This window comes from Ceratotherium simum, chromosome 1, assembly GCF_057802395.1.
Source record: "Ceratotherium simum simum isolate JZ-2026a chromosome 1, ASM5780239v1, whole genome shotgun sequence".
In the NCBI taxonomy this organism is placed as follows: Eukaryota; Metazoa; Chordata; class Mammalia; order Perissodactyla; family Rhinocerotidae; genus Ceratotherium; species Ceratotherium simum.
The window spans coordinates 71,984,741-72,012,079 of record NC_141900.1 but is presented as its reverse complement, the minus strand read 5'-3'; the positions used below and the strand labels follow the sequence as shown (position 1 = coordinate 72,012,079).

The 27,339-nt window shown below is 34.5% G+C and overlaps 1 protein-coding gene across 1 annotated transcript in view; it reads left to right on the top strand.

The window, feature by feature from the left end:
* The window catches only part of SAMTOR (S-adenosylmethionine sensor upstream of mTORC1), an 85,419-nt gene that overhangs the window by 15,983 nt on the left and 42,097 nt on the right, over positions 1–27,339 (top strand). Inside the window, exon 3 of the mRNA XM_004418804.3 lies at positions 12,692–12,862. Within this exon, the coding sequence (XP_004418861.1) occupies positions 12,692–12,862 (171 nt within the window). The remainder of the gene's footprint in view (positions 1–12,691; positions 12,863–27,339) is intronic.

Below are 27,339 nucleotides of genomic sequence, written 5' to 3'. Positions count from 1 at the left end.
TATGACAGGCAACTATCTACTGGGGCTTTGGGGGAAAAATAAATAAATAAAAAAAAATCTTTAAAAAAAAAAAAAAAGAGACTATAGGAAGGTCAAGGGTGTAAGGAAGGAAACTAGTTAGGAGGCTACTGCAATAATTAATCAAGGCACAAAGTTAGAGTGAAACAGTTTTCTTGGAGAGCGAGCAAGTGAGTGGATAGGACAGTGTAGTAGGATTAATGCTCAAATGAGTAGAATGACTCACGAGAGGGGCAAGGGAGATGATGGTGTATACATTGTGGTGATTATGATGATATGTAAGAAGGGAGTTGAAAATATGGGTGAGGAACAGTGAAAAGGTGGTATCATCAGTGGATTTTGGAGTCAAAGAATTGTGGAGTTGGAAAACTAAAGGAAGGAGCAAGAATAATAGGAAATAGGATACTTGGAATTAAAATGTTGGGGGTATTTTTGCTTGGTTCAAGAGAGAAAATGGTTATAAATTTGACTGTTCTACAGAATATACATATTCTCCCTCAAGCTAAGAAACACAAAATGAGGTATACTATGAACCAAATATTTCCCTTGCAACACAAAGTGATAATGTAATCCAATCAGGAAATCAGCACCATCACTGTTTAAGACCATCGTTCTTGGCTTTTAGCAGCACTGCTTTTAAATTAGTATTCTAGTACATCAGGCAAGCTCTCAGACTGTTTCTTAAATGGACTTTGATATGTGGTATTCTCATAGGAGCATTTGCTTGTACCTTCCACTTGAATAATGCATCTGCCTCACACTTCACTCTCTTTTCTTTTTCCTTAGATTTGTGTTTTTATCAATAGTTATTCTATCTACATGTGTTCTGAAAGAGGTCATTTTTAGGTCAAACTGCTGAAAAAGAACATTAATAACAATTTAGGTCAAACTGCTGAAAAAGAACAGTGGCAAAATGTGATAAAAAGTTTTTACTAGGGGAAGTAATCCCAAAAGGAGTTTTATAATGTCTTTACTTTAAACTTAAAACTAGATTGAGGAAAAAGGCTTCAAAACAATATTGAATTTTGAAACTTGAGTTATTTGTAATTCCAGCTTGGGTTATATGTAATTCCTTTCTCTGTTGACAATTCTAAGAAAGCAGTGTCACTTTGAAAGCTAAAGTGGGGCTTTAAAAGGGTTTGATAAAAGTTTGTTTCCAGTTAGTTATGCTTAAAAACTTTGTAGGAGTTTGGTATGTGAGATAAGCCACTGACATTACCCTGCTAAGATTTTGTTGACTGTTTAGCGTGAAGAATTCTACGTAAGATTTCCTTCAAAAAAATAATAAGATTTTATTTGTAATATGAAGTATTAAAAACCAGAAAGAAAACACAATATAAAGGTATAGTTGTGCATTTAATAAAAGAGTTTACCTTTTCTAACTCTTTATATACAAAGAAACATAAAAACACGCTATTTCCTGAAGCATTTGAAAGTAAATTGCTGATAACATGACTTTTCATCCCCATATGTCTCCTAAGAATAAGGACATTCTTCTACATAACCACCATACCATTATCAAATTAAGACAGTTAACAGTAATTTTGTAATTTCCTAAAATATCTAGTTCATAAATTCAGATTTTTCTTATTGTCCCCAAAATGTACTTTATAATTTTTTTTTCTAAATCCAGTCATGGATTTGGTGGTTACATTTCTTTAGGTTCTTGTTTTTGTTTTCCATTACATTGAGTTTTTTAGAGAAATACCAGTTGATTCATAAAATATCCCACATTCTGTATTTTGTGGTTGTTGGTTCAAGGTGGATAATAGCATGGTTTAAATATTCTATATGTCCTTACTGATTTTTGTTTTTGGCTTTTCATTGTATCAATTACCAAGAGAGATGTTTTCAAGATATCATTTTTCTCAATTTTTATGTAATAATTATTTGGCTCTTCTTTAGAGATTTCATTTTTCTATTGAAGTTTTCCATATCTTCATCTATTTGGTTAATCTTTTTCTCCATTTAAAAAAAATATATATATGTATAATCATTATTTTAAAGTTCTTGTCTGCTTATTCCAACATAGAGTTTATCTGTGGGTCTGTTTCTTTTGGCTGTTTTTTCTTTTGGTTATGGATCATTTTTTCCTTCTTCATTGTACATCTGGTAATTTTTAAAAATATATATTACTGGCATTGTGTTTAGAAGAGACTGGCATAAATAATTATTTTTCCCCAGAGAGGGCATGCTTTTTTCTCTGACAGGTAGCTAGGATGTGAGACTAACACTTTGATCTCATCAGAAGGTAAGCTGGGTTGAGTTGGATTACCTCTTTAGGTAGTTACAGTTCACCTCTGGCTTCAAATGCTTTGAAGATGAATCCTGTTCTATGTATATCACAGGCACCATCCTCTAGCAGGACTCTGGGACCTAATCCCAAAGAAGAATGCAGAGAATTTTCTTTGCCTTTTAGTTCCACTCCAAGCCTCCAGTGCTGCTCCACTGCCTTTTTCATACTGGAAAAAAGACCTATGGAGGGAAGGAGGAAGAAAATGAGAAGAACAGTCTCTGCATTTGGATTTCTTAAAGATTCCAATCTGTCACATCATTCTAAGCAGCCATTAAAAGCTCTCCTGGTTTTCATTTAATCAGAGTCCCTCTACCATGGAAGGTTTGATCCTCTGCTGCCTATGCATCTTTTCAACAAATGCACAAAGTGCCTGTGATCCCTTCTTATCTGGGAAGGGCTTGTCTCTCTCTGGAATTTAGTTCTTTTAGAAGACTTAGCATCCTCAGCTCTCTTGATTTCTTTTTAATATGTCGTTTTTTGGATTGTATAGTTTTTTTTCCTAGTTACAGCATAACCAAGGGTCTGTTATGATAGTCTGTATCCTAATCCACAACCAGCTTTGTGTCCTGTTTTGATTTATTTGATTGTTTTCTCATGGTGCCATATAACTACTTCTTCAATCTCTTTTATTTCTTGTAAACGGAATGTTGAGTCTAACGTGTTGATTCAGGTCACGTATTTTTGCCAAAATATCTATTAGGTGCAACTGCATGCTTCATATTGCACACTGTAGCAGGTTCATATTTGCAGGTTATTCCGCTGGTAGAGGTGCTCAATTTTACTATTTGGTTAAGGTGGCACCTACTAGATCCTTCCATTGTAAACTTAAGTTTTTCCTTTGCAATTAGCAAGTGAAAGTGACATTTTGGCTTGTGGATCAATCCTGTCTCCCAACAGTCTTTCAACTAACAGGTTTACTTCCATTTATTAAATAAATTATTTGGGGTTGCAAAATGATTTCTTAAATTGTATCATTCCTTGCATTTATGAGCTGTCATTCTTGTGTAAATAAAAACTTTCGTTTATGATCAGGGAATGATTACATGTTCTCCAGAAAGGCTGGGTAAAAATAAATATATAAGTAATTCTTTCTGTTTAATTACCAATACTCACAATAGGGAGTTGGTTTAATAGTTAATTCCAATTGGGACAAATGAGTTTTTTGGGGTTTTTTTTTTTTTTCTTCAGAATATTGCTGTAGCCTTCTGGATTGTTATTGATTTACTTTTTTTAAAATCGGTTTTTGATCTTGTTTTATTGTATTCTAATTATTCTATATTCAGCCTGTGAGTGTCCCTTCAAAGCTGGCTTCTGTGTTCTGACATCATCTTTGAACATTTTCTTGCTGTCCTAGTGCAAGATGAGCCTTTACTTTCCCTGCACAAGACCTAGAATCAATCTGTTTCTTCAAGGAGCCCTAGTTTCTTTTAGTGGGAAATGGCGTTTAGAAATTAAGATCTGGGCGCTAGATGTGCTACTGGGGTGTCCTACAGTTTTTGAGTGAAGAGAGTTAGAAAACAATATATATATATAGTCTTAAATTCATAATTGATATTTTCTATTCAAATGTATCATTACAGGATTTTTGCCTAACTTCTTTGTTTTATATTTGAATCTCTTCTGTTACACTGAATGACTTAGTTCTGAATAACATGAACACATTTGCTTTGTCCTACAGTTCACATAAAATGGTTTCAAAATTACAATACCAGTTTTACTTCTAACGGTAAACTGAGTCAAGTTTAAGATTTCTTTGTGGTTCTTTTGTCTTTAGAACATATCCCACTAAGAGAATACTGTGTTTGAAAGTTACTTGAAACAGTTCTTTTGTGTATAGTTATGTTACCAATTTGCTGTACATTTGGTTTCATTTTACTTTCGGTTTTATGGGTTTTTTCCCCCTATTTTCTTTAAATTGGGGGGAATATAAAACATTTACATGGTTCAAAAGTCAAAGTTTTGTAAAAAGGTATACTCAGAAAAGCCTCTCGTCCGTTTTATTCATTTGTTTCTTGTTTTTGCTACCAGTGTCTTTTTGTAGAAATAAGCAAATTCACTCACACACACATACACATCTACCTTTTCTTGTCTAAGTGGTACATGTTATACACTCTGGTTTGTACCTTTCTTTTTTACTTAATAATATGTCATGGGGATCACTCTATTTGGTTTTGCATTAGTCAGGGTTTTCCAGAGAATTGCCTCATGTTTATGTAGGTTGACAAGTCTCAAGATCTGCAGGATGAGTTGACACACTGGAGACCCAGGAGAACCAACAGTGTAGTTCCAGTCTAAGGCCAGCAGACTCGAGACCCAGGAAGAGCCGATGTTTCAATTTGAATCTGAAGTCAGGAAAAATCCAGTATCCCAGTTCAAAGGCAGTCAGGCAGGAGGAATCTCATACTCTGGGGAGGTTCAGCCTTTTTATTCTGTGCAGACCTTCAAGTGATTGGGTGAGGCCCACCCACATTATGGAGGACAATCTGCTTTACTCAGTCTACGAATTTAAATGTTAATCTCTTGAAATATAATAATGTATACCTGAAATTTATATAATGTTATAAACCAATGTTACCTCAATAAAAAATTAATTTAAAAAATGTTGATCTCATCCAGAAACATCCTCACAGAAACACTGAGAATGTTTGACCAAGATATCTAGACACCTCGTGGCCGGTCAAGGTGACACATAAATTAACCATCACAATTGTATAGATATCTTCCTCATTTTGTTAAGTTATTTACAAACTTTTCCCTTTATAAATAGTGCTGTAATGAATAACCCTATGCATAATCATTTTGTATTTTTGGCTTTTTATCTTTGTAGCTTCCTAGATGTGGAATTGCGGGGGTAAAAGAGTAAAGGCATATGTGATTTTGGTGGATATTGCCAAATCACCCTCCAAAGAAGTTATATCATTTTGCAATTCCACCAGCAAAAAACAAGAATTCCTATTTCTCCACAACCTCACCAACAGAGTATATTGCCCACCTGTTGAATTTTTTCCAGTCTGACAGATGGGAATTGGTATCTCTGTGTGGTTTTAATTTACATTTCTCTTATGAATGTGGTTGAGTGTGTTTTTCTATATTTAGAAATTACTTGCCTTTTTTCTGTGAATTATGCGTTCATGTTTTTGGCACCTTTTTTCCTATTGGTTTTTTGTCCCTTTTTTCTTGATTTTTTTGGAGCTCTTTATATAATTTGCAGATATTTTCCCTTTTTCTTTGACTTTTCCCATGCAGGTTTTTGTTTTGCCGTGTAGAAGGTTTTTATTTTTACATAATCAAATGTGTCTCTCTTTTTTTTTTTTTCCTGAGCAAGATTGGCCCTGAGCTAACGTCTATTGCCAATCTTCCTCTTCTTTTTCCTTTTTTCTCTCCACAGCCCCCAGTACATAGTTGTATATCCTAGTTGTAGGTCCTTCTAGTTCTCCTGTGTGGGACGCTGCCTCAGCATGGCTTGATGAGCCATGAGTAGGTCCGCGCTCAGGATCCAAACCAGCAAACCCCATGGTTTTGTTCTTTCTTTCCATTTGTTCTAGTCTGCTTTTTTGAGTCTTTCAGTAGTGTTTTAAGGTTTTCTGTATAGTGGTTATGCGCATTTCTTCTTATATTTATTCCTAGTTATTTTGTCATTTTGTTGCTGTTGTAAATGTGATCTTCCCTTCCATTATATATTCTATCAGGCTGTTGTTTATATGTGGAGGCTTTTGATTTTTGTATGTTTTACATCCTATTTTACTGAATTCTCTTACTGTTAGTATTAGTTTATGATTGGTTCTTTTCGGTTGTCTAGGTATAGTATCATATCATCTGTGAATGCAGAGTTTTATTTCTTTCTAATTCATTTGACTAATTCTTTTTCTCCTGTTTATTACATAGCTGTACCTTATTTAGTGATAATGTGTGTGGTGTGTCCCCACTAATGAAGTTGCTGGCTTTTTGGCTGATATATAATTTTACTGTTAGGGAGTCTTCACCAATTCCTATTTCATTGAGGACTTTTGTTAGAAATAGGTGTTGAAGTGTTGAATGTCCTTTCAGCATCTATGGAAATGGATGAGTTTTCTCCTTAGATTTATGAATATAGTGAATTATAATAATGCATTTTCTTGTATTGAATCATTCTTGCATTCCTGAAATACATACTCCTTGGTCATGTTTGATTTTGGTTTTCTAAAATTTTATTTCATATTTTTACGTTGATAATTATAACTGATATTGGTCTGTATTTTTTTGTAGACATTATCAAACCTAATTATTGTTATTTTGCTCCCTAGAAATGACTTTGGAAAATTTTCCTTTGTTTCTATGGTATGGAACTGTTTAAGTAGTTTTGGGGTTGTCTCATTTGTACTTGTGGAATTTTAATTTATAGAGGTGACTGAGTGACAACACAGGACAGTGCCATTGAAAGAATTTATTACTTAAATTTCCTGAGAGAAGGGGGTATGCCATGCCACACAAGACCACAGGAAAAGCACCAGATTTGGTCAGGAGGCAGAAGCAGCAGTGAGGGGAAAGGATAGACCAGAGCCTTTGTGGGGTTTCCTTGGGAAAGGCCAACCAGGGTAGAGTAAACAGTTTAGGATTGGCTAGTTGGAATAATTTTAGTGGGCTTTGGGGCATAGGAGCTGTCCCTAACTATTTGGTATGTGGGCCTGGGTTGATTTAGGACAGGGGAAATATTGGCTTGGTGTGTGAGTTAAATAAAGGAAATAGTTTTGGCTTGTGTATGAGAGGGGTGCCCCCTAGGAAGTTGTTTATTATCTTTAGGAATTATCTAGCCTTGGGAGGGGCAGTTTCTCCTTTGTGATTAGATGCAAGTTAAGCATATTATTAGCAAGAATATTACATAGGTGATATTGTGTCCTCAGTATAATTACATCAGGAGGCACATGATATCTATGACGTATCTATGCTACTCTGAGTTGGGTTTTTTATCCTTTTTCCTTTCAAATGGATTTTATTTTTTAGAGCAGTTTTAAGTTCACAGTAAAATTGAGCAGAAACTACAGATAGTTCCTGTATACACCCTGCCCACATACACGCACAGTTGCCCCCGTTATCAGCATCCATCCAGAGTGGTACATTTGTTAAAACTGATAAACCCACACTGACACATCATTATCATCCAAAGTCCATAGTTTACATTAGGGTTCATTTTTGGTGTTATATATTCTATGAGTTTTGGCAAATGTATGAGTTTTGACAAATGTAAAATGACAAGTATCTACCATTACAGTGTCATACAGAATATTTTCACTGCCCTAAAAAGCCTCTGTGCTCCACCTATTGTACATCCCTTCTTCCTCCCTACCCCCAGCAACCACTGACTTTTTTTACCATCTCCATAGTTCTGCCTTTTCTAGAATGTCATATAGTTGGAATCACAGTACATAGTCTTTTCAGATTAATGTGTTTCACTTAATAGTATGCATTTAAGATTCCTCCGTGTCTTTTTCATGGTTTGATAGCTTCTTTCCTTTTAGCACTGAATATTATTCCATTGTCTGGATGTAGCACATTATTTATCCATTCACTTACTGAAAGACATCAATTTTAATTGCTTACAAGTTTTGGCAATTATGAGTAAAACTGCTATAAACATCCACGTGCAGGTTTTTGTGTGAAAGTAACTTTTCGGCTCTTTTGGGCAAATACCAAGGAGTGTGACTGCTGGATCATATGGTAACAGTATGTTTAGTTATGTAAAAAAACTGCCAAACTATGTACCAAAGTAACTGTACCGTTTTGCATTCCCATTAGCGATGAATGAGAGTTCTTATTGCTCCTTATCTTCAGCATTTGGTGATGTTAGTGTTCTTGATTTTCGCCATTCTAATAGTGTGTAGTAGTATCTCATTATTGTTTTAATTTGCATTTCCCTAATGACATATGATGTAGAGCGTCTTTTCATATGCTTATTTGCCATCTAAATATCTTCTTTGGCGAGGTATCTGTTCAGGTCTTTTGGCCATTTTTTAATTGGATTGTTTGTTTTCTTATTGTTGAGTTTTAAGAGTTCTTTGTGTATTTTGGTAACAGTCCTTTATCAGATATGTTTTTTGCAAATATTTTCTCCCAGTCTATGGCTTGTTTTCTCATTCTTTTGACATTATCTTTTGCAGAGCTGAAGTTTCTAATTTTACTGAGGTCTAGCTTCTCAATTCTTTCTTTCATGGATTGTGACTTTGGTGTTATATCTAAAAAGTCATTGCCAAACCCATGGTCTTCTAGATTTTCTCCTAGGAAATTTATAACTCTCTAAGAATTTTATAGTTTTGTGTTTTACATTTAGGTCTGTGATCCATTTTGAGTTAATTTTTATAAAGAGTGTAATGTTTTTGGCATGTGGATATCCAGTTGTTCCCTCACTATTTGTTGAAAAGACTACCTTGACTCCATTGTATTGCCTGTGCGCGTTTGTCAAAGATCAGTTGAGTGTATTTATGTCGGTCTATTTGTGGGCTCTCTATTCTGTTCCATCGATCTATTTGTGTAGTCTTTTGCCAACACCACACTGTCTTGATTACTGTAGTTGTGTAGTATATCTTGAAGTCAAATAGTGTCAGTCCTCCAACTTTGTTCTTCTCCTTCAGCATTGTGTTGGGTATTCTGGGTCTTTTGCCTCTCACATATAAACTTTAGAATGTTTGTTGGTATCCACAACATAATTTGCTGTCATTTTGATTGGGATTGTGTTGAACCTATAGATCAAGTTAGGAAGAACTCATATCATGACAATAGTGAGACTTTCTATCTCTATTCGCGAAATATCTCTCCATTTGTTTAGTTCTTCTTTATTCTCAGTTTTTCTTAATTTCAAATTTGAAGTGTTCTTTCATATCTGCAATTGCCTACTTAATTATATATAATATTGAAGTGTTATATTACAGTTTTCTTCTCCTTTATGGCTGTTTTTGTTTTCTGCGTTTTTGGGAAATTTCATCCACTGAAAGTTTTGATTGTCTTTCTCTTCCCTGCTAATAGAAACTTGTATGGTTGCTGGGTTCATTGGGCATTTCTCTTATGTATTTTGTCTATTATGTTGGAGTATCTCTAGATGTGTAGGTAGGGATTTGAGTGGCATACTTTGTTTCTGAATTCAGAGAACCTTGCTTGACTGCTACAAATACAAAACTGGAGTTCCTTTCATAAATGTTGTCCTCTTTTCGTCTGATTTATGATTTTTTAACGTGTATAGATTATAACATTTCAGTAGGCTACTTATCCTTAATTGCTTCATTCTTTTCCTTTATCACCACACTTCTAGAGATAATTCCTTTATTCAAGGTGCCTCTTTTCTCCCCCCAAAACAATATCTTCTCAAGGCTCTCATCTTTGGTGACAGCACTTCCTCTATACTTTCCAAACTCCTTCCTTTTTTCCCTCCAGTGACTAATGCTCTGATTCACTTTGTCCCAAATCTCTTCTTAAGATTTCCTCACTCAAAGTTGGATCCTCTCCTGATGGTGAACCTTCGCTGGTGTTATCTGTTTTTTGCTACCTCTAAGACCCCAAAATACCTTCCTCTCCTTTATAGACTCTACTTTTGGTGGTTGCAAAGCCACCTCAGTTGGCCTCAGATTTTTATTTCCCCAATTATAAGTAAGATGAAGTTCTGTTCTGTTTCCTAGTTATGCCATAGGTATGAACTGTTTGTGCTTTTATTTGCTTTTCCTAATGATCTGTATGTTTTTTGAAAGGTGCATAGAGAGATTTATTTATTTAGTTAGTTAGTTAGTTAGTGAGGGAGTTCAGCCCTGAGCTAACATCCGTGCTAATCCTCCTCTTTTTGCTGAGGAAGACCGGCTCTGAGCTAACATCTATTGCCAAAACTCCTCGTTTTTTTCGTCCCCAAAGCCCCAGTAGATAGCTGTATGTCATAGTTGCACATCCTTCTAGTTGCTGTATGTGGGATGCGGCCTCAGCATAGCCGGAGAAGCGGTGCGTCGGTGTGTGCCCGGGATCCGAACCCGGGCCGCCAGTAGCGGAGCACGCGCACTTAACCACTAAGCCACGGGGCTGCCCGCTGCGTAGGGAGATTTAGATGGCTGTTACTATCCTATGAGAACCTAGAATTCTAGCCCTTGAAGTATTTTGCTGCCAAGTTCTAGATAACTATGAGATTGAACCATATAAAATGGCAGTTTTTGTGGCTCAAGAACTTTTGAATATCAGCAGTTGTATATGGTTTTACCTCAAAGAAAAGTAAGCAAGCTCTTTACTCTTGTGTTTCATGCCTTAGTGAAATGTTATATGATAGAGGCATTATTTTTAGTATTAATTCCAAGGTGATAAAGGCTAGACTTTTTATCAGTCTTACTGAGGTTTAATTTATATACAGTAAAATGCACCCATTCTATTGTACAGTTCAGTGGGTATTGACAATTATTTGTGCTCATGTAACCACCACCACTATCAAGATATAGAACATTTCCATCTTTCAGAAAGCTCCATTGTACACCTTTCTAGTCAGCCCCATCCCCTACTCTAGGAAACCACTAAACTGCTTTCTGTCATTAGATTCGATTTTTAAAGGCCACGTTTCTAAATTGGCTTGAGTCTTGCATGATCTGAAGCTTGCTAATCTCCAGTGTCACCTGGCTACCATTCCTCTCTCTGTGTGTGCTGGCCTCAGGGCCTTTTCACTTGTGAGTGCATCCATCAATCCATCCCTTTTCTGCTTGGCACTTTAAATTTCACATGCCTTGAACTGATGTCCGTCTCTGCAGGATCCACGCTGCTTTTCTCTTTCATGCCTTTCCTCATGGTGTTCTCTCTGCCAGGAAAGCACTTCCCTCCTTAACTAACATTCTTTCTTGCCTGATTTATTCCTACTCACCTTTCTAAAATCGGCTTATGTTACCGATTTTAGATGGGTTAGGTATTTATCAATTGTATTTTCTTTGTTTTTATATAATTTTTTGTCTCCTTCACTAGTCTGAGGTCCTTAAGGGCAGCTATGCCTTCTTCAGTTTGCTTTCCCATCACCCATGAGCCTGGAACATGATAGGTACTTAATAAATGTTTGATTAATGATGAATGAGTTTCAACTCCTGTATATAATTAGAGTTAAAACTAAATCTCCACAGGGTAAGTTAAAGAAGTCTTAAATAATAGATAGTTAGAAAAACTGAAGTTGAACTAATAGCATCCTATAAGTGTGAGGAGAAATGAGTATTGTTCCCTTAGGCCATAGTTCTCTTTGCAGAAACAGGTTTTTAATTAATTATTCAATTCTTACTACTTTGCCATTTGTTTTTGGAACTTCAGCAAGCAGTGTCTATGGAGAAAAATAGTCCAGCTTTTTTCGAAGTATGAGCTGTATGTAATAATAATGTGGTTTGTTTTAAGAATCTAAAAAGAAAAAAAAAATGTGTTTGGATTCCATTCTCCTTCACTTTAAGTAGCTTTGATAAGTATATCAGTTAATTGTTGTCAAGTGTGTATCTCCTGTCACATCGGAAGCTCAAGGGCCAGAGTTAGGTCTCATTAGTGTTTTTTCCTTTAGGTTTCTTGGCTTTAAAACCTATTAAGTATTTGAGTTGATTCTCTGATTCGTATTTATTGTCCTCTTACATACCCAGGCATGTGCCCTACTATATTCACAATAAAATTATATTAGGTATGAAGAAAATTGTTTAAGGTTATGCCAGTCATCAGTTTCTGATTCTGGATAGCAACCTGATATGGGCTAAACTGTATGAGCTTAAAATGATACATCTTGGAAAATCTGCATTTTAATAGTCTTAAGAATTGGGACAAGCAGGAATGGTCTCTTGATAGGTATAATTTCCAAATGTTATAAAAACCACTCCTATATTCAAACCTCTCTTCTCTCTGAATGTATACCTTTGTAATTTGATACCATTTTTATGCCCTTCTCTCAGAGCAAAGAAGAAAATAAATGATCTTAGTATGTTGACAACTTGACTTTGTTTTCATAAACCAGGAGGAATCTGAAAAACAACTGATAGGATATCTGTCTACTACCAGTGAAGCTGGCTCAGGGTTAACTGTGACTATACTATTATTCTTTTTGGGTGCTGTCACTGAGTAGCAGAGTTACCTAAGCTTTTCTAGAGGAACTTATGCTTTAGTTAAGAATAAAGTTCAGCAAAACATACAGGCACGTCTGTACTCCTGAAAAACATACTTTTAATTTATTAAACATAATCTATGATCATGCTTTTTAAAAAATTTGAAAGTGCTGCATAAGGTGCTCAAACTTACCTCTGTGTGTCACTCTCAATATAGGAATCTGTAATTTGAATGTTTCCTGTTTTGATTAATAAAGGCTAATGTTTTCCAATTTTATTTTATATTCATACCTAATGTTTTAAAATATAATTTTATTTTGCCTTGTAGTGTATGCAGAGAATATTTCCAAAATGGTGGGAAGAGAAAAGCACTTGAAAAAGATGAAAAAAGAGCTATACTCGCCACTAAGACCCCTCCAGCCTTAAATACACATGAGTCTTCTAAACTTGAAGGTCATTTAACCAACCTCAGCTTTACAAACCCTGAATTTATAACTGAGTAAGTAGACTTTTTCTACTTCAATTATTAATGTTATCTTGGATAGCGGTGTTAATAATGTAATATAGTGTAATGATTCACACCAAGTAGTAGACAGTTTGCTGGCAGTATATTAGGTTGAGAAATGCAGATTTGTAATATTATTAGGTAGAAAACTAGCATAAAATTTTAAGGGATGTCTGGAAACCTAGTGGTTCTATAACAGGTTGTCCTCTCTAAAAATGAGAAAGAATAGTTCATTAAATGTTATAATAATTATTGTTATGGTAATACAGAGAATCAAAACAGCAAAATCCAATTAACCTATGTTTAATTTAAAGTGGCTTATCCACTAAGAAATCACAAATAAGGAATAAATGGAAGATTATTAATAGAACCAATTGCCGTTATTTTATTATTGTTATAATCTGCTTGCTAGTAAGATATGTATGCATATAGGCACAAATTTTACTTAATAAATACATAAGTGTTTTTCCAGTTTTATTGAGATATAATTGACATATAACATTGTACAAGTTTAAGGTATACAACATAATAATTTAATATGTGAATATAGTGTGAAATGATTACCACAATAAGGTTAATTAACTTCCCTCTCCTCACATAATTACATATTTTTTTCCTTATGATGAGAACTTTTAAAATCTACTCTCTTAGCAATTTTCAGATATACAATACAGTATTGTTAACTACAGTCATCATGTTGTATGTTACATCCCCAGAACTTATTTATCTTATAACTGGAAGTTTGTACCTTTCATCCACTTCCCCTACCCACACCCCCTGTCTCTGGCAACCACAAATCTGATTTCTGTTTCTATGAGTTTGGTTTTGTTAGATTCCCCATAGAAATGAGATCATACAGTATTTTCTTTCTCTGTCTGACTATTTCACTTAGCGTAGTGCCCTCAAGGTCCATCCATGTTGTTGCAAATGGCAGGATTTCCTTCTTTTTTATGGTTAATAGTATTCCATTGTGTATGTGTGTGTGTGTGTGTGTGTGTGTGTGTACAAGAGTATTATAATCCAATTAATATTAATTATTAATATCCAGTTATTAATAGCATTAAAATTATTTATACACTCTAGTACCAGAATAGATTTATAATGTCAAGTAATAGTTTATTAATCTCTTGAAAATGATAAACTTGAATAATTCTAGAAACATTCTTGATAGATATTGAAAGCTAAACATGAAAACAAAATTAAATTAACCTCTTAAGACAGTTCCAAGTCTGTAGATATCAACATAGCATTACTTTGGTTACTTCGATTTTACATCGTGTTGAAAATATTATCTCGTTTGTTAGAAGCAATTTCATTTAAAAATTAACATACCTTTGATTAGTTCAGTAGGAAAAGAGAACGCATCTTTACCTTTATTAGGTTACTACAAAGCTTACAAAGCATAATGACTTACTAAACATCTTGTAACTCATGTGCTATGAACATTTTAAAATATTTTTAAAGTGTTGACCAGTGTAAGAAATTATGTAGTTATACTGTTATCAAAAACAGGTACATATGGAAAATATCAACCCTAGAATTTCTATTTGGTTCTTTTTTATCGTCTCTGTTTCATTGTTGAGATTACCTTATTTGTTGAGACATTGTTATCATATTTTCCTTTAATTCTTTAAACATGATTTCTTTGAATTCTTTGAACATTTTTATAATAGCTGATTTGAAGTCAGCTGCATCCAACATTTGGGCTCACTGGGAGTCTCTTTCTATTTACTGCTCTTTTTCTTAAGTGTGGACCACACTTGCCTGTTTCTCTTTGCATGTCTCATAATTTTTTTTTGAAAACTGTCCAATATATTTTTGATAATATATTATAGAAACTCTCATTGTGGAATTTCCCCCCAGGAGGGTAGTGGTGGTGGTGGTAGTGGTTTTTTAAGTAATTTGCTTGGACTTATCTGTGAGATCTGTCTCCCTGGTATTTTTTACATTATTGTTATTTTTATTTTTTAGGTTGGTTTCCTAGGGTTTGTACCTGTTATCTGCATAGCTCAGTGGTCAGTGATAGGTCAGAGGTTGTACTCAAACACCTCTCGAGCCAGTAAGGCTTCCACTCTCTGCCTGTGGATGTGTGTTGACTTGGGAGTGTATTTAAAATTTAGGCAGTTTTCAAGTCTGCCTCACCTTTTACTTTCCACCAGGCCCTCTTGGGTCTCCTTTGCATGTTCATTTAGCCTCCCAGTTGGCCAGGGCTATGTGGGGAGCTTATCTAGCCCCTCTATGCCTCTCTCATTTCCAGGATTTTTCTGTTAAATTTTGGACTAGCCCTCCAGTCTATAGCTCAGCCCAACCAAAAGTGCAACCTGAGGCTAGCATAGCTGCTGACTTTCTCTGTTTGTTTCCTACCATGTTTGCTACTTTTACTGACAGTACTGTGTGGGTTTTTCACCCTTTGCTCCAAATCATGTTAGCCCCTTCCAGCAGTTGAAGCTGCTGTTTTTCTCAGCCAGCCCTGTCCTTGAAGAATTTCCATACCAACTGAGCAGGGGGTGGGGTGATGAAGGCAGCTTCAGGCAAGGACACCACAGATCCCCACTGCTGTTAACCTAGGTTCAGCTAGTTTTCATGAATAAACACTTCTTGACTTATTTGCCTTGTTTGAGCCCTGAAATGGTTGTTTTTGATGATTGTGTCCAATTTTATAGCTGTTTCTTGAGAAGTGGATTTGCCAACCTCTACCCCGCCATAGTCAAGAAATTTCTGTCTTTGGTTTAGTTTTAAAGGAGAAAAACTAGTTTGGTTTTAAGTATTTAAAGGAAAGCATCCAAATATGATTATTATAGGTCCGGATTTACTTAGTATTAAAATTAAACATTGAAATGACTTAGCCAAGGATGGCTAGGTTTACATTTTATTCATTCTGAAAACTCTGGACTCCTTCATATAGCATCTGGCCCCAATGTGTGTGTGTGTAGATTTTTTCTTCCCGCTCTTCCTACCGTGCTTACAGCCTGTATTCTAATCATATGGAACTATTTAAATTCCCCTAGTGGTACATGCTTGTTCTCACTCTCTGGCAGTTGCAAGTGCAATATACCCTCTTTCTGATAAACTATTGCTATATTATATTAGGCTATACTTGAAGCATCTTCCCTTCCAGAACTTAACTTGAATTTCTCAAAAGAATTGATACTCTTTGGTACCAAGATTAAACTTTTTATACCTTTATTGTAGTACTTATCGTATTGTATTAAAATCACTGACTACAAATGAAATTAGATCACAGTATGAAAAATTTGTGTGTAGAGAAGATTATAGGTGTAGAAAAATTACTACTCAATCCTGGTTACATTTAGGCATGTTTCTTTCCAGTCTTTAATAGGTGTTGTTTTTTGACACAATAGAGAGCACATATAAGAATTTTGTAAACTGCTCTTCCCTTTCTATTAAACCACTCATTCTGCATTATATTTCATCATAAAGATCTACCACTGTATGTCTCTGAATATAAAGTGATCCTGAATACAAGATAATACTCAATTTTCCCAAAGAGTATCTCTCTCCTTCTCTTTCTCTCACACACACGCTTTTAGGTAGGTAGATGAAATAGTCAAAGGTCAGATGTTTACACTATTTATTTATAGATATCATCATATAGGAAGACATGTACCCCTTACTATCTAAATCTATTTGATTTCGGACTTTGGAAAGCAAGTTTAGATAGCAAGCTTATCTTTTTCCCAATTTTATCTCAAAATATCTATTCAAGTAATTTTGATTTCTAGGTTCAGATAGTGAGGGCTCATATAGCAAAAATACCTTTTTTTTTTTTTTCAGCACTTACAGTTTATGAAAACCAGATTTAAAACCAAATGTTTGTTACTACAGGAGTCACTTTTTAAGTCATCTATATCTCAAAATTGAGATGTCACACTTTTTTAATCTGTGTATAATGTCGTTACTGGAAACTTGATCCCAAGCCCCAGTTACCGCTCATTCATCCTAACATTAGGATAGTTGTGTCCCAACCCTTCTTCATCTTGTACATATATGCTTGTAAATAATACAAAATAAATACTTACTTTGCTGCCTTTTAAAAAGTATTTATATTTTTTCAAAACATTCACAAAACAGACCACATCTGGGCCATAAAACATACCTTAACAAATTAAAAAGATAGATCAACATAGAAAGTATTCTCTCAGACCACAGTAGAATTAAACTAGAAATCAAAAAAAGAAAGAGCTGGAAAAATTTCGAAATATTTACAGTTTAAACAGCACACTTCTAATTAACACATGGGTCAAACAAGAAGCCTCAAGAGAAATTTTAAAATATTTTGCACTAAATGAAAGTGAAAATGCATCTTATCAGAATGTATGGGATGTAGTGAAAGCAGTGGTTAGAGGGAAATTGCATATATTAGAAAAGAAGAAAGAAGTAAAATCAATAACGTCGGTTCTACCTTAGGAAACTAGAAAAACAAGAGAAAATTAGATCCAAAGTGAGCAAGAGGAAAAGAAATAATAAAAATTAGAGCAGAAAAGAATGAAATTGAAAACAGGAAAACAATAGAGAAAATCAGTGAAACCAAAAGCTGGTTCTTTGAAGATCAGTAAATTGATAAACCTCTGGCCAAGCTAACCAAGGGGGAAAAAAAGGAGAAACACAAATTACTAATATTAGAAACGAAAGAGGGGCCATCACTACTGATCCAGTAAATGGACAGTAAAAGGATGTATAGGAATATTATGAATAATTCTATGCCCACAAATTTGATAACTTAGATGAAGTAGACCAATTCCTTGAAAGACACAGTCTACCAAAACTCACACAAGGAGAAAGAGATAATCTTGATAGGTCTATGTCTATTAAAGAAGTTAAATCAATAATGAATAGCCTGTCAAAACAGAAAGTGCCAGGCCCAGTTGGTTTCACTGGTGAAATCTACCAAACATGTAAGGAAAAAATGATACCAATTTCCTACAATCTGTTCCAGAATATACAATCAGAGGGACACTTCCTAATTCATTCTGTGAGGCAAGCAGAATGTAGTTTAAGACACTGAACCAGTCTTCCCATTTCCCAATATGTAGTGAAATTGATGTGTTCCTAATTGATTGTGTAAACATGATTAGATAATGACTATTATCATCTGTATTGGGAGGTTAAGGTATGCTTTAGTTGCTTGTGATGAAGACAAATCTAAGGCTAGAAGGAGACTAGAGAATTCATCTATTTGCCTTACGATGTTGCTTTTTAATATGATCTTTGAGAAAACAGCTACGAAGTACAGTTGTAAAGCTATACCTCTGAGTATAATTACTAAATCTGTACTAAATTTCTCTGCCCTCTTTTTTGGCCAAGTTCATCAAGTGGTCTTTCATCAATTAAGCAACCAAGCTACATTGTGTGAAGTCATTTCAGGCTAGTGTTAGTTTTCCCCACATAGTACTTTGTTGTTCAAAATAAAGAAATTGAGAGGTCTCAATAATGTAGAGACTTTGTAAGGACTCAAATATAATGCCCTCTTTTTGAAGGATAATATGGTGGAAAGAATCTTGCTTTATACTCATTATTCTCTTGTTGGACATTTAGGTTGTTTCCTTTCTCACAGTTGTTTCATCTCAGCATTAAACTTCTTTGTGCTTGAATTTTTATGTCGTTGGGATGGATTCCCAGAAGTAGGTTTCTGGATTGAAGAGTATAAATGGCTCAAGGCAGTTGTACATATTACTGAATGACTTTCCAAAAAAATAATACTAAGTTTATTACCTCTAGCAGCATTAAGTGACCTTTTTGCCAAAACTCACAAGCATTGAGTATTTTCATTTTCTTCACTCTTTATTAAGGTGATGAAATAAAATGACATTGCATTATATTAATATGCATTTCTAACAGATACATAAAACAAGGAAAAGGAAAATTTTTAAATAAATGGAAATAAAATCATATGAAATCAAGAAAATAAAATTCATTCTGTGAAGTTCTAGTACTTGCCATGGCAGAAACATGGCATGCATCCTGTCATTTTATATTCCAAAGTCCATGATAAACATAGGTAATTGGTCATTGGATCTTTCCTACAGAGCCTGGACTTGGCCTCAGAATCCTTTTCACACAGCACTCTTGAGAAGCCATTACCAATTAGTCAGTCAGTATGAGAGAAGAAACTGATCTGCCATTTATATCCATTACCCTTGCTATAAATAGGACCACAGTTTTCACTCTTAAGTTCACTCTTAGCAGCTAAGCCAGGGCTATAAATAGGATCATGTCTTTATTTCCTTTTTTTGAGAATTGTCTATGTCATTTGCTTGCTTAAGTATTGGGATCTTAAGTGTTTATCAATTTGTATGAGCTCTTTAGTGCTCAGGGTATTACTTGATATTTACAGTTATTGAGTAGGGGCTTAACACATGCTTCATGAGTGAAATGACAGAAGAAAGACAGATGGACAGAAGGCAGTGAAAGAAAGAACATATTTAGGACAGCAGAATCATGTTTTTATAATCATCTACTTGAGATTTAGTTAATTGGTTGAGAAAAGGGGGAAGGAAGAGGTGGCCCTGAGCAAAGGAAAGACTGTTTATTAGATGGTCACTGCTAATCCAAGAGCACTGCTATAGGCCTTATCTCCATTCTGCCTTAGGATGTAAGATACTGGATGTACCCTTAAAAGATCTGTGACAGAGAGAGGGAGTACAATACATGATGATAGGTAATTCCTAATAAAGAAGACCTAATTAGACCTGTTAATGCCAGTTTTGAGAGTTCAATTTATAACAAATAGTGGTTTTGTATACCATTTTTAATGTTCTCTCTTTTTTTTTAAGTTTTAGTTAGCAGTTGATTTCTATGCAGTTTTAGCATTTTTTGTATTTTCTTGGGTTTTTAATATTGAAGGTTATCCTAGTAAGTAAAAGATGTTACAGTGGTAAAGGAGGAAGTTAAATGTCTTTTGAACATAATTGAGTATATAAATAAAAATTTTTAAGTGTTTCAGTAGTGTTTTGCTTTTAGTTTGAAATGCATTATATATTAATCAAAGTATATATATATATACAAATATAAATTTGAACCTGAAAATAAAAGTCTTCATTTATTTTACTGAAATGTTATTTTACTGAAATGTTAATAGGATAAAATTATGATTACAAATATCAGATCTGGAGTTTTAGTAATATTATCAAAATATTAAGTTCCGTTTAAAGCCATATATATTGTCATTTTTAAAGCTGTTTCTTTACTTTGGGAACATCTTGGACCTCGATGTCCCTAACATGATACTTTGATTTTATCATATGGTTGGTAAATGTTTGTTCATTAAAGGAATTTATGTTTACTATATGGTACTTTAATCATATAGTGTTGTTTTCATGTAAAAAATGGAAGTCATACTACCATATATGGAAACTTAACTAGGTGTCTTGTAGCCACTATGGCCCAACCGGGAGAGTCATTATAGCAAAATATCCTTTCACAGATCCCGAGACCTAGTATTAATGAATGAAGTGTTGATTTTACCCACATAGTGACTTCTGTCAATCTAAGTGAAAAATATGCCTACTTATTATTCCTGGAGCCTTCTTAAATAATTTGCTAATCTGTTCCAAATAAAGTACGTTGCCAACTTAAAAAAATAAAATAAAATAAAAAATAAAAAATAAAAAAATAAAAATAAATAAAATATCAAACGTGGAAAAATAAATAAATAAATAAAGCTGTTTCTACAGAAACAATGTGTATTACCAATTCCAAAATGTACAGTTTTCCTCCATAGGTTTTCTTGGTTTCAAATATTGACGATTATGAATAAACTGAATGTAAATAATCCATGCTTATCAGTTAGTCCTTTCTAAAAAGTTAGGAAGGTAGTTCCTTTTCTAATTTTCGCACTGGCTTAGAGAATAACCTTGGGGAAATATCTAACATTCCTGAATCTCCTTTGCTTTATAAAAAATAAAATAATACTGTATAGTCTTCTAGCTGTTAAAAAAAAAGGGAAGAACTATGTATAAAAAACCCCAAAGCTCTGAGCTTTTCAGATAATGACTCAAAGTACGAAATGTTGAGAATGAAAGTAATGATGATTGTATAGGTTCAAAACATCATTTGGGTAAGATCTCAATCAGCAAATCATCATGAGAAGAATACCGTGATCCAGACTTCTATAATCTGACTGTACATAAAAGAAAATGATGACTACAAAATATTTTCTACCAAAAGAAATTCTGTCTGGAGGGATTCCTAAAGTAAATGTGCTTCCTTAGTAAGACTTAAAGCATTCCAAAAAAATTCTTTCTGTTAACCTCAGTTTATAAGATTCTTAATGTAGTTTTGTGTACTATGTCCTCAGCTATTAAAGATTTACTATCTAAAACAAGTTGTTTATTTTTTTAGTAACTGTAATTGAATCTAATTTGATCTAATAAATATAAAGCTAATTAGGCTTTTATGTGAAATTATAGAAAGATAATTTAGGAAATGGAGTCTTCAGTGTTTTGTTTTAGCTAACAAATTACTATTTTCTAATAAATTACCTGAAACCTAAAACCCTTCCTGAAATAAATATCAGTGGATGTAATTCATTTCATGGAAGTGGCAGAGGCATGTGCTATTATTATCTGTTTTATGAGTCTTAATGGTAATTTAGTGGTTATTAATAATCAACCTCTTCCATATACTTCTCCTTATCACTACGATGTTATCTTGAAAAAATAAATCAGTCTTCATCCTAACTCATGTGCTATAAGGACGTGTCCTTTTATCAGTCCATTTACTTGTCCTTTCTTAATAGCAGTACATTCCCTTTCTCTGCCTGTCTCTTAAATGCTGCTCCTGGGCTCTCTACTCTTCACGCTCAGCATATCCTCCCATGGCAGCTTAATTTACTCCCATAGCTTTCTTTACCACATATATGCTGATGATTCCAAATCTGTATCTCCAATTCAGACCTCTGATTTGACTTTGATATATCTGGGTGCCTAAATTGGTATCTTTATTTGCATTTGTGCCTGTGAGATATCCTTGTGTCGTGAGTGAGCTAGTATTCTCTCCTTTCCTGTTCTCTGAACCAACCAAATCTGTTCCTCTTCCACTGTTCCCTGATTCATTTAATGCATCTATAGGCCCAAGCTTGAAACTTTAAGATTTATTCTTGGCCCCTTCTCCCATCTCACTTCCCACTTCTAGTTAATCAACAAGTCCTACTATCAGTTCTAAATTCTCAGTATCACTTCAGTCTGTCTACTTCTGTCTGTCCTCGTCTCTCACCAGGGCTTTTGCAACAGTCTCCTATTTCCAGTCTTATTCCAATCCATTTTCCACAGTTCAACCCGAGAATTTTTTCTGAGATGTAAGCCTGGTAATACCAACTGTGTTACTTAAAAACTTTTCAGTGATTTCCCTTTGTCCTTGAGATAAAATCCAAGCTCCTTAACAAAACATAAAAAATCCTTCATGATGACCTTTACCTCCCTCATTTCTCCGTACCTTTTCTTTTTAACTATATTGATCTTCCTTTTATTAACGTAGAATTTCAGCTTCTCTCTGGTGTTTTTCCTTCTGCCTAGAACATTCTCTCACAACCCATCATTCATCCCCTTCACCTGGATAATTTCCTGTTAATTCTTATATATAGTCTTAAACATTCAACTTTCTCAGGAAGAACTTCCTTGGTTTCGTCAACAAGACTGCATATTCCTCTAACACAGCAGATCTCAAAGTGTGGTCCCTGGATCTCTAGAAGTGTCAGATGCCCTTTTGGGGAGGTCTGCGAATTTATGTTCATGTTAATATTAAGATATTATTTGCCTTTTTTTTACTATGTGGCCATTTGTACTGATAGTTTAAAAGCAATGGTGGATAAAATTTTAGCACAAATCAAGGCAGTGGAACCAAACTGTATTAATAGTCATTGTGTTCTTCACCATGAACCCACAATTTAAAAAAAGTCAGTTTCACCTAAGATCGTTGTTGATGAAGCAGTAAAAATTATAAATTTTATTAAACTGAACTGTTGCATAATCATCTTAATAATCCGGGTGATGAAATGGGAAGTACACAAAATGTACTTCTGCATACTAAAGCATGATGGCATAATTATCCAGCTATTTTCTACTTAGCCAGATTATCAGAGATTCACAAAAAATGTAAAACAATGCCACCCTTCTCAGTAGATTTTTTGTTTTTGAAAATAATAGTTCATTTTTAAAAAATGTTATTTATGTTAGCATATGATGATTTTATTATTGCTATTTTATGAATAAATTTTTTAAAAATTTCTCAGCTATAATTACTAGAGTAAATATCAATAGATATTACCTATATAAACAAAAGTTTTTTGGGGTCTTCAGTAGTTTTTAAGAGTACAAAGGGATTCTGAGACCAAAACGTTTGAAAATCCCTTCTCTGACACATTGTCATTCCCTGATTCTGTATATGATTTGTCCTTTCTCTTAGACCACATTTTAAACTCGGTGAAGGTAAGGTCCACATCTGCCTTGTGGGTAATTCAGCTCCTAGGATAGTGCCAACACATGTATTGATTATTATTATCGTGCATATTGTTGAAATTGTGAGTCTGGAGCTAAGAAACGAGTTCAAAAATCAGAAGGTATATATAGAAGTCTCATCTGCATTGGCGGCTATTATTTTGATTGGTGGAACTATATGATATCATTTGGATGTACAGAATATCACCTGAATCAGTCTGGAGAAAACTGGTAGAGTAGAAAGAGAGAAGGAAAGAGAGAAACCTTAATTATGGAACTTTAGGAAATGCTTACATACAACATGAGTGAAACATACAGTGAACATAAGAGTTCGGAAGGATAATCATCAATAGGCTACAGATCAAGAGGATGTTCTTCAGAGGTTTATAGAGTAATGATACTATTAAGAGAAGGGTGATAACAAGTGGAAAGGTTAAGATAGGATAATGTCTTTAGGGAAATTCAGATCAGGAGTTCTACCTAAGGGACTACAACACGAATTTTATTTTGTACATGTAAGTCTATGGAGTAAATTTTTTATTATCTCAAATCACCTAAACAAGAATTTTACTGAATTTATTTTTTATTTTTTGGTGAGGAAGATTGGCCCTGAGCTAACATCTGTGCCAGTCTTCCTCTATTTTGTATGTGGGATGCTGCCCCAGCATGGCTCAATGAGCAGTGCATAGGTCAGTGCCCAGGATATGAACCCGCCACCCTGGGCCACTGAAGCAGAGCGAGTGAACTTGACTACTACACCACCGGGCCAGCCCCTGAATTTATTTTTAATGCTAATACAAGAGCATTAAATTAGGGGATGGGAAGAGGGTAGCAAGTGGCTAAAGCCAAGAAACAGAAGATGTAGGCATATGTATAGAGTCTGGTGGATTGAAGAGTAAATTATGTTGTTAGTGCTACAACTTTAATCATCACCTCTTTCTTATCCCCAGGAGGATCACTTTCTTAATAAAAATCTCCTGTTCAGTATTTCTCCAAAAGAAATACTTTACTTGAAGGCTCTGCTCTTATTCCCCCTCATTTGTAGATAAAGAAAAAACTTATGGACCAGAAAGACTTAATTTTATAAAATCACCTATTATGCTCAGATAATGAATTTTCCATTAGTTAATGCCATCTTACCTAGTCAATTAGAACAACTTGGTTTCTTGGTATTGAACCTCAGAAAACATTTACTAATTTTATATGGGATGTTGGAGAGTGATGATTCTTATGTTTTCGTTGCCATTTTTTTCCTTAAATCACCTGCATTTTGATAACTCATTCTTCATCACAGCATTTTGATATGAAACTGTCAAAATATTGCTTTGATAATTGTCATGATCAAGGGTAGTACTAAGCAGATTTTTACTATTTATGCCATACATATAATACCAGTTTTCAGATATTTCAGATAAAGTACATTTCATGCTAGAGTATATTTAACATAGTTGGATACTTCTAATCTGGACAGTGAAGAATCATACTCAGTTATTAAGAAGGAAAGTCAGTTAAGACAAATTTTAACTGGTGGAATGTTTAACCATCAATTTGTACTATAATTTTTATTTTTTTACACTGCCTATGAATAGTGACTATATGCCCTGGTTTGTCTTGTAGAGTGCTGGTTTATGTTTGTTAATAGTGCTTTTGTTTTATTTTTAGAAGGGTCCTAATTTGGATTATAAACTATATAATGACCTTACCTATAAAATACAAAACCCATAATATAACCATAGCTCAGTTAGAAATGTGTAGTAAGAAAAGTAAGATGTATTTAAAGAGTAGACAAAAGAGATATATAAGTAAATGGACATCATGACCTATCAGATGACTTCAATTCTCCCAAGCAGTAAAATCTGGATAAATTTTTTTTTCATGGCTTAGAAGAGCAAGCAGACAGAAAAGGTGGAGACTATTGAAATTGAAAACAGATATTCAGTTTGAAAATCTATAATTGAAAGGCAGAAAAACTAGTAACCAGTGGGTAAAGTACCAAGTAACCCCAGCCACCAGAACACATAGGTAGGTATATTTTCAGTCATTCAAAAAAATAATATTTGCTGAGTGCTACTATATTTCTAGCCCTCTGTGCCAGATAACAAGGAAAATAGAAAAAGAAGGGTAAGATTTTCAAAAACATAGCATAATCCTAAGGGAGATTAATGTATATAAAAGTATGGGATGGCTTAGTTCACATTTAATTCTTCAACATCATATTTCTGTATTTGTTACTGTTGGTTGCTTAATAGTAAATGCAATAGTTTGCAAGTGTAATGTGTTCCTAGAGCAAAGCCATTATTTTCCACGTTTTGCTTTTAAATGTTAACAATATTCAGTAGTCACACTAATTGACTTGTTTGCATTTGACTTTAAATGCAGTTCTTTTTTGCTGAGTGTAGAAAAAAAGATCTTGTGCTTTGCCAGAATCATTATGCCACATTTTATGATCTATCCATCCAGGAGTGTTATTCAAAAAAAAAAAGTTTTGATACATACAAATCATATTATAGTAGCAAGGGAAAAGATGTAGAACAGGTTAATTGCAGTTAGACTCTCAGTATACTAAGTGGCATTGGACCTGAAGACACTACAGCCTCTTTATGTACGGGCAGTTCTTCTTCATTCATAAAGAATTCTTGAAGAATGTTTTAAAGAGTCAAATGGATTCATATAAAAGTTGGACAATTACAAAGAGGTCTTTTATTTCCATTCTCTTAAAAAATAAAATTCTTAATTATACCTCATGTTTTAAACAGAATTAGTGACAATATATTTCCAGTATGTTATACATGTTCTTTAATAATTATAAAATTGAGAACAGTTTAATTTTAGCTTCTCAATTACGTGTCCAGCGAGTATGAAATTGAGAGGTTGAAAATCCACCGCTTTAAGCAGCTTAATGAATTTTATCTTTGTCTCAGTTGTACTAAGACTGATAACAAAGCTCCTTATCACTGGCGTTATTTTAATTTTCCCGTTATTATCAAATAATGGACAGTGCAGTAAATGGCATAATTGACAATGGCATATGTAGAAGGAAACATGAACCCCAGTTTTTATTTATTTTTTTCTTTTTTTTTTTTTTTTTTTTGTGGCAAAGATCAGCCCTGAGCTAACATCCAATGCCAGTCCTCCTCTTTTCTTTTTTTTTTTTGCTGAGGAAGATTGGCCCTGAGCTAACATCCGTGTCCATCTTCCTCTACTCTATATGGGATACCACAGCATGGCTTGACAAGCAGGGCGTTGGTGCCCGCGCACGATCCGAACCCACGAACCCAGGCTGCCGAAGCAGAGCACACGCGCTTAACTGCTTTCGCCACCAGGCCGGTCCCGAGCCCCAATTTTTAAATACCTTCCTCTGGTGGTGTTTTAAGTTTCTCTACTTTGCTTACAGTCTCATTCTTTTGGGAAAGTATAGTTGTAACATTGTTTAAAGCATGGTAAAGAGAAAAAAGAAAAGTATGGATAAATTTGAAGACTGCTGTTATTAAGTAAAACAAAGAAAGGAAATATAAAACTCTTCTGAGATCTGGTACTCAGTCAGGCCTGGACGGGATCTATATTTTGAGACCCATAGTGAAACACAGGGTTAGAGTCTTTTGGCTTTCTAAACCTTCTACTGTGAAGCTTATGGGTAAGCTGCTATTTAAAGAGATAGAATAGGAGCTGAAACTGTATAATCAATAAACAGACTTCTTCTTGAGTTTCAGCCCACTGCCTCCCTGACCTCTTTGATTTCACCAGGCAGCACCTGTTGCAGCCACAGGCTGCTGGCCCCTTGAGGTCTTTCCCTTCCTTCTCTGGCTCTCTCTCCTTCTCCGTGCTTAACTTGGCTCAAGGGGACTACCTATCTGGGGGTCTGTCAGTCAGAGCTGGCTTTAGATTAGTCGCAGTGTGGAACAGAATTCTGAAATGTTCCTCTGTACCAAATTTAATAACACGTTAGTACTAAGTTTATTCTTATTATACTGATAATAGCCAAATTCATCATACTGGGTAACTGTATATGGAGGAGTA